Here is a 13,567-nt window from a genome sequence, read left to right as displayed (position 1 = left end):
ATTTTTTATTTTGTTTTAGTATCTATGTTGCTATTGCTCATGATAAAATGATTAAATAAAGCAACAGGAAATCACCAAAGCAATCTAAAGAAGAATTTAGATCAAATACAACTATCTCCTTAATTAAAAAGGATAACTGTATGTATCCAGAAAACATAAATTTGCAGAGATTTGGAATCCAAGTATCTAATTTATTTTAGATTTAAGCAAATGAGGATATAGAGAACTGACTTGAATCAATAATCAAAACTAATTCAATCTAAAGCCACTAATTAGCTCAGGCAGATGTATATCAAAATACATGTCAACAATATTTTACATCTATTATACATTGAAATAGTGCCTCTGTAGTTAATACAATGAAAACTTTGGGAGCTTTGTTACTTATGTGCACTGCAGAGCCTTTAGTACCAGTAATGCATGAACATGAAGCTATATTAGGAATATTTGGTGTCTAGGATGTCACGTTCACTCACCTAGCCTAGGAAAGTGATTAGTTTTTCCTCTGAAAGTCCTAATAAAGGTGCATTAAAATCTGTAAACTTTATTAAGGTTTATGAACCCTCATGAGCTTTTAGGAACAACATTTGTCTCAGCCATCGATCGATTTTTAAATAGGGATTGATGGGTAAAATAAGTTAATAAAATGGGTAAAATTATAATAGAAGAATAGAAAATTATGTAAATCCTGTAAATTAGAATGTATCTGCAGTATTGTACTTTTTTATGTGAACTCATTCCAGTTATCAAAGTTAAACCTTTTTTTGTTGGAAATACCACTTGTTTTGCATTGTTTCTTACAGATAAATGATGGTTTGATTGCATACAAGCATACACACATTGACAGCATAGGCTGGAGTGCTGAAGACCCATTTCAGTTTATAGTGTCTTCACCACCAGCCTCATTGGAACCTCAAGAGTTTCATGTTACTATCTCTTATGAGAATAGTGGGCGATCCAGTTGTCTACTTGCAAATACAGGTGAGATATTCAAAGTACATCTCTAGTGTAGGAAAATATTAGAGCCTGTCGAATGTTATCCGTGTGACTTTCTTTAGCACTTTAAAAAAATTTAGTCCTGAATTTCTTCACACAGACAAGATTCTGCGACATCTCGACTGAAACCATGGCGAAACAACAGCAGAAAGCCTGAGGAAATCCAAGCCCAATTTCTTTTAGCTATTATTAAGATGACATTTTCATAAGTTGACACAGTGAAGATGAAATTGGTTTTTCTGTAATCAAAAGTAAAATGGGCTGTTGGTTTATTATCACTAATTTTGCGCCACTGCCCAAGATCAATTGCATCCCAAATTCCAATAATAAGAAACTGGTTTAACATAGAGGCCTCTAAGTATTTGATAAACTCTGAGTAGCTTTGATGATCTGTTTCTCCAGACCGGTACATTTAGAGGTTATTCTTGATTCTGCATTTGTCCATTTACAAGCATTTGAGCAGGGGTAGTCATAAAACAGCATTGCTTCTAACACAACACTTTTCCTCCTGTACCCTTCCGAATTTAAGGCTTTTGATCCTCATCTAAATTTTCCCTATCAATAGTTGCGGTTCTAAATTAAGAGAGGGTAACGTGAAATGAGACGTGGGTGTTCTTGTGCACCAGTAACTGAAGGTAAACATGTAGGTGCAGCAGGTGGTTAAAAAAAAGTCAAATGGAATGTTGGCCGTCATAGTGAGAGGATTTGAATACAGAAACAGGTAAGTCTCGCTGCAATTATATAGGGCCTTGGTGAGGCCACTCCTGGAATATTGTGTACAATTTTGGTCTCCATATCTGAGGAAGGATGTTCTTGCTGTAGAAGGAGTGCAGCAAACGTTTACCAATCTGATTCCTGGAATGGCAGAAATGACTATGAGGAGAGATTGAGTTGGTTAAGATTATATTCGCTGGAGTTCAGAAAAATGAGGGAGGATCTCATAAAAAGCTATAAAAATTGAACAGGACTAGACAGGGGAGGTGCAAGAAGGATGCTGCTGGTGGGGGAGTTCAGAACCCGCGGTCACAATCTGAGGATATTTGTAGGACTGAGAAGAGGAGAATTTTTTTCACCCAGAAAGTATGGAATTCGCTACCACAGAAAGCAATTGAGGCCAAAACATTGTCTGTTTTCAAGAAGGAGCACTTGGGAGTGAAGGGATTGAAGGATACAGAAGGAAGATGGAATCAGGCTGTTGAGTTGGTTGATCAGCCATGATCATAATGAATGGCAGAGACGATTAAAGGGCCAATTGACCTATTCCTGCTCCTATTTTCTATGTTTCTCCAGTTGCACATCAAATTTAAGGAAGAAAACTCAGGTTTTACTTAAATGACTTTACAGTTCATCAAAAGGAAAAGGAAAGAGGCCATTTAGCCCATTGAGCCTGCACTGACAACAATCCCCCCCCAGGCCCTACACATAACCTCATGTATTTTACTCACTAATCTCCCTGACACTAAGGGGCAATTGAGCATGGCCAATCAACTTAACCCACACATCTTTGGACAGTAGAAGGAAATCCACACAGACGAAAGTATTTGTTTAAACTATTCTCTCATTTTATTTAGGGAAATTATGCTCTTACCTAGGATTTCTTGATTTTTTTTAAAGAGACTTAACATTTCGCAGCAATGTGACAGCAATATAGCCTTCCAGCATCCTACGCTATTGATGATAGAAAACATCTCAGAGTGACAGCATTGAAATCATCTTTTTTTACCTTACTGAGATAATTTTTTATATCATCTAATATCCTTCTGTTGAACAGATCATTCAATTCACAGATCATTCAACTAAACAATGTTCCATCTGTGATTGGAGAATTTGTTGCTTCTTTCTCATCTGCCCCTCACCCTGCTGTCTTTTTTCAGATGGAGTAAAATGTCTGACAACACCAGGTTTTAGTCCAACCTATTTATTTGATAAAATACTCGCAAGCTTTCGGGGTTAGCCCCTTCGTCAGGTGAATGGAGAGTTCTGGTCAGACTTTTTACTGTGTTTACGCCAGTCCAATGCCGGCATACCCACATCATTTTTTCAAATGACCATACAACACGTTTATCATTCTCAGTTATGATTAAGTTATACATGAAATGTTAAACCTCAATGTCTTTTTTTCCCTTTACTTAGACTGACTATCCTGCTGTGCATGTCAGGATATTTTATGCTTTCATCCTGGATTTCTGTATCATTTCAGCCAATCGCACGGAATGAAATCCTACAATCTGATTAATGTTGCTCAATCATTAACTTTTCTCATTTCATCAAAATCATTACTTGTTTAGATTGTGTACTTTTTTTTTAAATGTCGTGGATTGCTAGATCAAAATTTTATCTGAATTCCCATTACTACATTGATTTTCAGTTCATTATTTAGTAGGTGGTAGAAACAGGCAGAATAAATAAATAGAAAAGGTGAAAGACTCTAGTGGAATTTGTGTAGACTTCCAGGTTACAGTAATTAAAAAAAAGGCAGGATGCATAAATGTGGAGGTGAGAGAAGCTTATGAAAAAACAAGAGTGGTTAAAATGGGAGACTTTAATTTTCGTATAGACTGGGAAAAGCAGAACAGCTCAATTCCCAGAAGCAATGAGTTTCTTGGGTGTTTTGGAACAATTTTCTGGAACAATTGTGGTTCTCTGATCCATTTTAGACCACTTGCCTGCCAATCCCCCCTCCAGACCCCTGAGGCTTAGTTTTCTGTCAGGATTAGGAAGCTGCTGGCAGGACAGTATGTTAATATACAAGTCTCTTAATTGGGCTGTGGTTGTTGTGGGGTGTATAATACCATTGGGTAGATCTTAATTAAGTCTTTTCAGTTTTACGTAGGCTAACTGTATGTATTTATTAATTACAGTAACAATGTATATGTATGTAAGGTAAAGCTAGAAGCTGTCTCCTGCTCTGTCTAACACTAGACTGATTTTTAGGTGTGGTCGTGTGTTCTCTTACACTCCAATATAGACAGTAGTGTACTCAGTCCCACATTAATGCAATATGTGCTAGTCCTTTTTACTTCATTGAGCTTGTTAATGGCATCGGCTGCTGCCAGGAGGCTGGGCCTGAGTGTAATTCTCAAAGGCAGATGGCAGCCATTACTGGGCTTGCTATTGCCTTGCAGGAGGCAGGAGGTCAGAGAGCAACAGTCTCATGGTGCAGACTAGTGACCAAATGTTCAATGAAAAGGGATTAAGACTGCTCTGTGTGAATAACTGCTTTTTTCAAGAAGTATTTCTACAGCAGAAGCATCACTTAATTGCTTCCCACATTGTACCAGACAGCAGACCACTAACGTGCTCCATATTGTTCGCCTCCCTCAAGTTGTGATATAAAAATGTCTCCTGACTCTCTCCGGCCCATTAACAATTCTTCAATAAGCATAAAACTAAATGCCACCATGTCAATCTGCCCACCCATCAATCGTGAAAATAGACATGCAATGCTTTCAGTTGGGCCCCTGAATTGGCTAAATTGCCTGCTTGATTGTGGGTGGATGTCCTTCCAACACTTGTGTGTGCCCAAAATATTGTGCTAATGTTCAGTGACTTTGGGGGATGTGTGCCCGATGTTTTCTCATGTGATTTCACTCTCTTCCAGGACAGACACGCGCCCACCCAAGCCAAAGTAAAATTCTAGCCCATGGCAAGCTTTAAGCAATAATTGAGATTTTTATCTTCCTAAATATGAGTTTGACTGAATTTAGGGTTCTCATTAATTTGACTCATTGTTAATAATCTCACCCAAATCAGTAGATTGTGGTTCGGGTGTCATTCCAGAATCAAAGCACATAACCTGAGCTGACATCTCTTATGCTTAACTGAACAATTGCTGCATTGTAATCTTCATTCAACCATGGCACTGTTTGTCGTCTCAGTTAGATGTAAAGGATTTCATGGTACTATTCAAAGAAAAACAGGGCAGTTCTTCCAAAATCCTGATCAATATTTCGATAGCAGTTAAAAACATCACTTAAAAATGAACATATTTCTATTGCTAGTTTATGGGCCCTTGTGTGTAAATTGGCTGAATAGTGACTCTACTTCAAAAATATTATCAATGGTGTGAAGCATGCTAGGATACTGCCTCACTAAATATTTTTAAGACGCGGGTTGATGGGTTTTTGATAAGCGAGGAGATTAAGGGTTATGGGGAGAGGGCGGGAAAGTGGAACTGAGCCACGACAGATCAGCCATGATTTTATTGAATGGCAGGGCAGGCTCGAAGGGCTAGATGGCCTACTCCTGCTCCTATTTCTTGTGTTCTTATGTTCTTATATCCTTAAGATGTGAAAGGTGCTACATAAATGTAATGTTTAACTTAAGGCAGTTTTTGTTTTCCTCAATAGGTGCTATTGTTGCAGAAGGTGAACAGATACTAATTGACAAATTTAAACTGGATGCTTCAAACCTAATGGTCAAGTTGCCGGAATCCAAACGCTCACTTTATGAAGTATGGTATCAAGTGACAGCTTTGCCTAGTCATGGTGTGATCATTGTTGGTGAGCGTAACATCACTGAGCAGAAACCATATTTTTCTCAGTTTATTGTTAACAAATATGGAATAACTTACTTACATGATGACTCAGAAAGTCCTAAGGATAATTTTACCTTTGCTGCATGGTTAAACCTAAAAAGCAAAGCTGCTTCTAGGTCACTGAATGACAGTGAAGTGGTACAGGAAATGTTCAATATTACCATTACTCCTGTTAATGATCAGCCTCCAGAACTGAGAACCAAGGCCCCCAGTTTGAAGGTGGTGCAGGGTTACAATGCAGCACTTAATTCATCCCATGTAAACGTTGTTGATTTAGATAATCCACCAGAAGAAATCCAATACAACATTATCAGTGGACCCAATAATGGCTATGTTGCAAAGGCAGAGAACCTGAACTTGTCAGTCAAGCATTTCACACAGGCTGATGTCAACAATGGTAACATTTGGTTTGTTCAGGATGGAAGCTCGTCGTCTGGTGTCTTTTATTTTAGTGTCACTGACGGTAAACACCGGCCATTGTATAAATTATTTAATCTGGAGGTTATACCCATTACAATCATGCTTATAAACAATAGTCAGCTGGAGATTCAACAGGGACAGAGTATCTCTACTATCACCAATGAACACTTAGCTGCAAAAACTAATGGAAAGGTCACAGTGATAAGTTATGAAATTACTAGCCCTCCGCAATTTGGACAGATAATGATTGGAAACAAAAGTGTGACTTCCTTTGAGCAGGAAGACCTTGTGAAAGGACTTTTGACTTATCACATGACCAGCCTCTCTGCATCACAGGATAGCTTTGAGTTCACAGTGCTGACTTCGGAGAGTAATGTTTCTGAGCAGGTAGTTAACATTACAGTAAGACCTTTGCTGAAAATGGCAAAAGACTTCACGATCCCCGCTGGGGCTACGTGTCAACTTGGAACAGCTATGTTGGATGCCAGTGCATTGGCCAACCAGACCTCAAGTGTTCCCAAGTTTGAAGTGAAACAATTTCCATCGTATGGCAGACTTCTGATGCCACGCCACACCTTCAGAGGTCGCAGAGAAGTTGCAAAGGTGTTTACTCAGAAAGACATCGAACTTGGCCTTTTGCTGCTTGAGGTTGAGGCCAATATGACCGGATTGGACTCATTGAATGACTCTTTCACCTTTATGTTGACAGCAAATAATGTGCAACCAGCTGAAGGTACCTTCCAATACAGCATTATTCCATTTAATGATTCCAAAGTACAAAACATCACATCAACTGAAAATCCATCACTTTTTAATTCACGTATGTCAACCACTTCAGGACACTTACCACTGGGAACTCAAACAGAGATGATCACTGTAACGTCCACTAAAACTGTGCCACGATGGCGAAACAAGTCTCGCTGGGGGAATCGGAAAAGCAATACTTCTGCTTTTGCCCCAGATGTGACACTGGCAAGTTTTGCACAACAGACTACAACAGAACCACTCAATCGAAGGCCACATGTTCAACCCCTCCAGGATCCCAACTCTCTCCAGATAATTTTACCTTTAGCTTTTCTCGCACTTTTGCTTATCATCATCATCGTTCTTGTAGTTCTGATAAAACAGAAAAAGAAACCGAAGCACAAACCTCTAATTAGTAACTGCCCCAATAATGGTGGATCAAACAGTCCATCCTTTCAGCCAGTGGAAAGGAGCCCAACTGTCCCAGCTGTCATAGTCACCCGTCTTAATACAGGTAGCCCTTCCAGTCCTTCACCGATAGAAAGACATAAACAAATGGCCACAACAAGCACCAGTTCAAAAGAAACCTCAACTCTACTTTATAATTGTAATCAGATTGATGCAGAAATGGTTCAGCATTGTCGCACAACCCATCCAACCTTGAGGCGTAATCAGTACTGGGTATAACAAAGCAAGGGAAGTATTTATACCCATCAGGAACCCTGTTGGGTAGAGATTAAAGCAGACAAATTGCTGATGGAATTTCAGTTCAATGTTCATTTTTACAAGTGTTCAGAACCTGAAAATGACTCACCATGCAGCACCTTTACAAGTTTCACTGCTAAAGCAAGTTCGGAGAGTAACTTCTTAAAAAGCAAGTAGATAGGATGGTTTTTCAAATCAGTATTTTAACAGGTTGCCATGATGCTTTGAAATCCTCATTTTAAGGGTGATTTTTATTTTGTCAGATACTTCATTTAGGAACTTTCCTGACCTGGCAGACCTGCTTTAATTTAGACACAATTTTTGCTCCTGGGAGGAGAGGGCAGGATCACGTTAGCATGCTGAACCTTGAAGCAGATCCAGGAAGGCAATGAGGGTGGCCGATGCTGAAGTGAGTTGATTAGAAAGCCCATCGCAGTTATCTGGGACTTTGTCCCACTTGTTTTAGAAGTTGTTAAAGCCTCTGCCCCTCAGACCACATCATTTCCTGAATCATTCACCACCTCATGGTGCCTCATAAGCCACCCATGCCACCTCCATAACCATTCATCTAATACCATAATGGACGGATGTGAAGAACTATTTAGTGAGGAATTTTTAACCATCTAATACAACACTCACTTTACACACTTGATGGTGAGACAAACACCCACTCATGAAACCCTTTTTAGGCTTTAAAATCTGTTCAAGTGATTAATGCCATACAAGAGCAAACGAAGTTCTATTTAGATCATACGTCAAAGACAGCTAATCCTTTAATAGCCTCCTTAAACCAGCCATCAAAGTGAACTCAGAACCCCATACTGAGATAATTTAATCTTTTGAAACTCAGCTAAGCATTTATAATGACATAATAACTTGCAGAAATGACAACAAAGAATTCTGTTGCAACTGCACAGCTAGTGCTGATGTTTTTTTTCCTAACCATTACCAGATGACCTGTCAAGCAAAGTTCTGCAGCTGAGGGTTTATTATTAATTTTCGCTGACAGCTTCAGCCTGATATTTTCATGTATAAAGAATGGGGATTTTAAAAAAAGTCCAGATCATGACCTTATCCAGCCTTCAAGTTTTTATCTACTGCATAAATGTGCAAGTTCCACACAACAGGTGAAAGCCCTGAAACAGTCATAATGGGATCTATTTAAAGGCTGCACTAGGTTCAAATGATCTTGTTGAGCTTGGGTTTCCCTCAATTATGAGTCAGGTCCCATCCCCTCCCCTTCCCAAACATTGGATCTGTCAGAAATGGGTTCTCCTCCCCAGACGCCATTTTTAAAGTTCTATGGAATCTTCCTAACTCCACAAAATCTGGTTCTTACAGACTTTCCCTTTTTAATGGATCTGTTAACGGAGAAATTATATGTGGCTTGTTTTCAAAATCTAGATGTGGTTAATTCAACTACACTTGATAATTGACTGAGATCCATGTAAATAATTAGCTGAAAACTAAAGGAATGATGATTTTAAAGCTAGGTTAACTTGATTCTGAATACTTTGAAGAATCCACGAAACATTTAACATTAGTTGGCTTGCATTTTGTAAATTATGCAAGGCAGCATCTGTAGTAGCTATGCAATATTGAAATATAAGCAAAGTTTGTTGTCTTCATTTTTACAAGAAATGAACTTTTGTAATGTGCATATAGAGGTGAGGGATGGGCAGTAATGGGAATGGAATATTTCGTCTGCTTTTGGCCACTATCTGGCAGTATCAAATACTCCAAGGACTGGGTGTTACGATATCCCGTCAGGCATGTTTTTGGTGGAGGAAGGGGCAAGTAAAATATGATAGGTCGCTAGCCGACTGTCAACCAGCCACCCCCAACTGGGACACCATTATATAGTGGGCAAGCAGGCACCAAAATCAGTATTCTGCCCTCCACTGAAAAAATCATTAATGGGCAGTTGAGCTCTTAACCATCTGGTGAAAAAGTGGAAGGAAGGACAAGGCATCTCCTTCAGGGGTTCCCTATCACTGACAAATATCCCATGATGATACCGCACTTTGTGTCTCCCTGCCTGGCCTCAAAAGCCCATCTCCCCTGCCACAGCTGCCCTTGTCCCCTCCCTAGGGTGCCTGATCCCTTGCTGTCCAGGACTCACCTTGGTCTGGGATCAATTGCTCTTCTTCTTGGGCCTGCATGCGGTTCCAGCAATGTCCAGTACCTAGTTCTGGCATTGCAGGAACTGCCAGACAATCTGATTGTCCAGTACCTCTCAAGGTCAGGACTTCCTCCCACTGAGGGACAGGCAGTCCCACTTTTTGCGTCTTTAGGCATCTACTGTGTGTTGTTCCTGCAGGCAGCCATTTTATAGAGTAACCGGATTCTATAATAGCCAACGAGTAATATGCCCACCTCCATGGAATTCAGCCCCAATGTCGAAGTATAGTTCAGATTAGATGCAGTGCAACACTCTCGCTGGTCCAATTTAACAAATGTGCATTATCAAAAGTAACATCCACTTTTGCACCAGCATGAAACTTTTCACTTTCAGATTAAAACATGCAAATGGCATTTTAAATACATGATTTAAATAATTTTAAATAAATGAATAATACATGAGGGCAATTTACTTTCAGCTGTAAAGAATGAGTTTGTTACTTTATCAATTGCAGACACATAATGGTGGCACAGTGTTAGCACTGCTGCCTTCATTGCACCAGGCACTCGGGTTCGATTCTGGCCTTGGTTCACTGTCTGTGTGGAGTTTGCACGTTTTCCCCGTGTCTGTGTGTGTTTCCTTCAGGTGCTCTGGCTTCCTCCCACATGTCCAAAGGTGGAGTGGCCATGCTATATTGCCCCTTAGTGTCAGGGGCGATTAGCAGAGTAAATATGTAAAGTTAAGGGGATAGGGTGGGATTGCTGTTGGTGCAGGCTGAATGGCCTCCTCCTGTACTGTAGGGATTTTATGATTCTGTGATTTTTTTTTGATTGTTAGCAAAAGACAAGAATTTGTCTCCTGAACTTGTTTCAGGTTACAGATTGAAAAAGGCAAATCATTTTTCCCAAGGATAAATATAAACAAGTCAAAATACTGGACAGGAATTAATTCTATTAAACATAAAACTGTAGCTAACTATTTGATGTGCCTTTATCTGTGCTGATCTTGTATAATGGTTGTGAATGACCCTGTTGTTAAAAACAAAACTTCTGCTCATATGCAATCTTTTTACATCTATTTCATTCCCCAGAAATTAGGAGTGGATTTTGTGATGTCACGTGATAGAGATGGCATGAATTTCAGAAGTTGTATATATGCACTGAAGAAAATGATGCCAATTTTCCAGTGACTCATTAGGTTCCGGAGTAGGACTAGGGGGCACAGCCTCAAGATAAAGGGGAGGCGGTTTAGAACGGAGTTGAGGAGGAACTTCTTCACTCAAAGGGTGGTGAATCTCTGGAATTCTCTGCCCGTTGAAGTGGTGGAGGCTGCCTCGCTGAATATTTTTAAGAAGCGGGTTGATGGGTTTTTGATAAGAGAGGGGATTAAGGGTTATGGGGAGAGGGCGGGAAAGTGGAACTGAGCCACAACAGATCAGCCATGATCTTATTGAATGGCGGGGCAGGCTCGAAGGGCTAGATGGCCTACTCCTGCTCCTATTTCTTATGTTCTTATGATATTAGTCAGTGTTATGCAACCCTGTGTAATTTTGACCTACTATAAAAAGGTTACATATACATATCCACTCCTTAAAACTCAAAAATACCTTTCATGGAGTATTGAAACTTTTCCAATGCTCTGATCCTGGTCTGTTGAGCATCCTGAATTTAATTGATCCATTTATAGTGGCTGTTCTTTCAGCCGTCTAGGCCCTAAGTTCTGGATTACTCTCCCTAAATCTTTTTATTGCTATACCTCCCTTTCTTCCTTAAAGAAGCTCACTAAGATCTACCTCCTTGAATACCTCCTTATGTTACTCCATGTCAGATGTTACTTGGTAACACTCTTGTGTCATCTTTCAATTTCAAAGGGACCATTCCTCCATTTGACAATATAAAAACATGCCAAAATACTGATTTAATGAGTATTGAGTAACCTTCATCTCACATTGCCAAAGAAAATTGATTAGTAACAAGATTTTATTTAATTTGTCCCCAGGATGTGGTAACATTGACACAGTGAGAATTTTCATTGTTCATCGCAAGAGTGGGTGGCACAGTGGTTAGCATTACTGCCTCACGTGCCAGGTTCGATTCCCAGCTTGGGTCACTGTCTATGCGGAGTCTGCACATTCTCCCCATGTCTGTGTGGATTTCCTCCAGGTGCTCTGGTTTCCTTCCACAGTCTGAAAGATGTGCTGGTTAGAAGCATTGGTCATGCTAAATTCCCCCTCAGCGTACCTGACCAATAATCTATAAGCCATTAGATCCTCTAACTCTCACCCGCCATACCCCAATACCACCTTGCCAGCTCATATTTCCTCAAATTCCCCCTGCCACATCCATAGCATCTCCATAGCGAGTAACCTCAGGAGCCATGTGGATATGGAAAATAATTCTAACAATCTAATTCAGCTCTTACTGCTACATGCTTGATGGAATCTATTCAATGCTTTTAAGTATCGACTAAGTAATCTCTTATAAAAACAAACCTCTATCAGGACCTAACAACTAATCATTTAATAGCCTCTTTAAACTGTTAATCAAACTGTGAACTCAGAGCAAAAGCAGAAAATGGTGAAAAAACTGTACAAGTCTGGCAATATCTGTGTGGGGAGAGAGAATGAGAGTTAACATTTTAAATCCAATATGACTTCTTTAGAACAATTAATTTGTAGCCCTGCTAAAATAGTTGTGTTACTGTTGAACTCAGTCAGGCTTTAGTAATAACATAATAACAGCACTTGAGGGATGTTAACAAAGAAATCCATTAATACTCCATGACCAGGTGATAATTTTTTTCTAATCTACATCAGATGACCTAAAGATAAATTAGTTAAAGTTTCTTTATTAGTCGCAAGTAAGGCTTACATTAACACTGCAATAAAGTTACTGTGAAACTCCCCTAGTCGCCACATTCTGGCGTCTGTTCAGGTCAATGCACCTAACCAGCATGTCTTTCAGACTATGGGAAGAAACTGGAGCACCCGGAGGAAACCCACGCAGACACAGGGAGAACGTGCAAACTCCACATGTGACCCAAGCCGGGAATCAAACCTGGGTCCCTGGCACTGTGAGACAGCATTGGAAACCACTGTGCCACCGTGCTGCCACCTATCAATCAAAATAATGTAGCAAATGGTTTTTATTAACTCTCACTGACAGCTTCAGCCTGTTTGTCTTTCATATTTAAAGAGCAAGAGATTTAACAAAACTGATAGATCATGACACTTAAAAAGAACTTATTCACCCTTCAAGAGCATACCTCATAAATTCATGGGGAACAGCCTTTTGAGTTGCAAAAATTGGTTCTATTTAAGTCCGGCACTGAGTTTCAAATTGCTCTGCTGAGCATGAGTTTCCTTCCTTTTTGAGGTAGAGCCCAACTTGTTCCCCCACTTGCAAAAACTAGTCAAAGTGGAGGTGGGATTTCCACATCTGGGTTCCATCCACCATCATTAAAGGTCAGTAGAGTCAGGAATGCCTCCAGAGTCAGCATTTCGAAAGTGTTTTCCTGACTTGGTGGAAATCTAGCCCCATGAGGTGAAGTAGAAGACAAAGCTATGAACATTGATGTCAATGTAATCAAGAATAGGGAGAATGGAGAACATTTGAAATGTAAGGAGAGGAATCAGAAGGGTAATATGCATAGTAGTATTGGTAAAATAAAGCCAAGAGATGGTATTCAGGGAAGAAAGTTTAACAGTTAGAGATGAGAGGAAGATTGTTTGTGAGAATACCTATTATTCTTTTATGGACTTTACAGAGAGTTGGGTATTACTCTCCATAACCCCTATTTGTTTAGTGAGTCACTAATATGTAGTGTGATACTAAACCATAAAGAGCAGAAGGCTCTATTCTCAGTCCTTAAAGCTGAGTAATGTTAGCACCTCTAAGGTATGGGGTTTTGGGGCATAACTGACACCCATTGAACTGAATCCCAATATTGTGGAAATAGGAGGAGCAAAGGAATGATATCCAGTGATATGGGCAACACCATGATATTCTGCCCCCATCTACTAATACCTTTGCACCTACATCTAC

The 13,567-nt window shown here is 39.8% G+C and overlaps 1 protein-coding gene across 1 annotated transcript in view; it reads left to right on the top strand.

The window, feature by feature from the left end:
- Positions 1–10,722, top strand: part of LOC145341010 (chondroitin sulfate proteoglycan 4-like) — a 111,095-nt gene extending 100,373 nt beyond the window's left edge. The window contains exons 9-10 of the mRNA XM_080185694.1: positions 804–981; positions 5,346–10,722. Of these exons, the coding sequence (XP_080041820.1) occupies positions 804–981; positions 5,346–7,384 (2,217 nt within the window). The 3' untranslated portion in view covers positions 7,385–10,722. The remainder of the gene's footprint in view (positions 1–803; positions 982–5,345) is intronic.
- Positions 10,723–13,567: the final 2,845 nt, after the last annotated feature.

The sequence above is a fragment of the Carcharhinus amblyrhynchos genome, chromosome 1, assembly GCF_965287045.1.
Source record: "Carcharhinus amblyrhynchos chromosome 1, sCarAmb.v2.hapA, whole genome shotgun sequence".
NCBI classification, from domain to species: Eukaryota; Metazoa; Chordata; class Chondrichthyes; order Carcharhiniformes; family Carcharhinidae; genus Carcharhinus; species Carcharhinus amblyrhynchos.
Note: the sequence above shows the minus strand (reverse complement) of the source record. Positions and strands in the feature narration are given on the sequence as shown.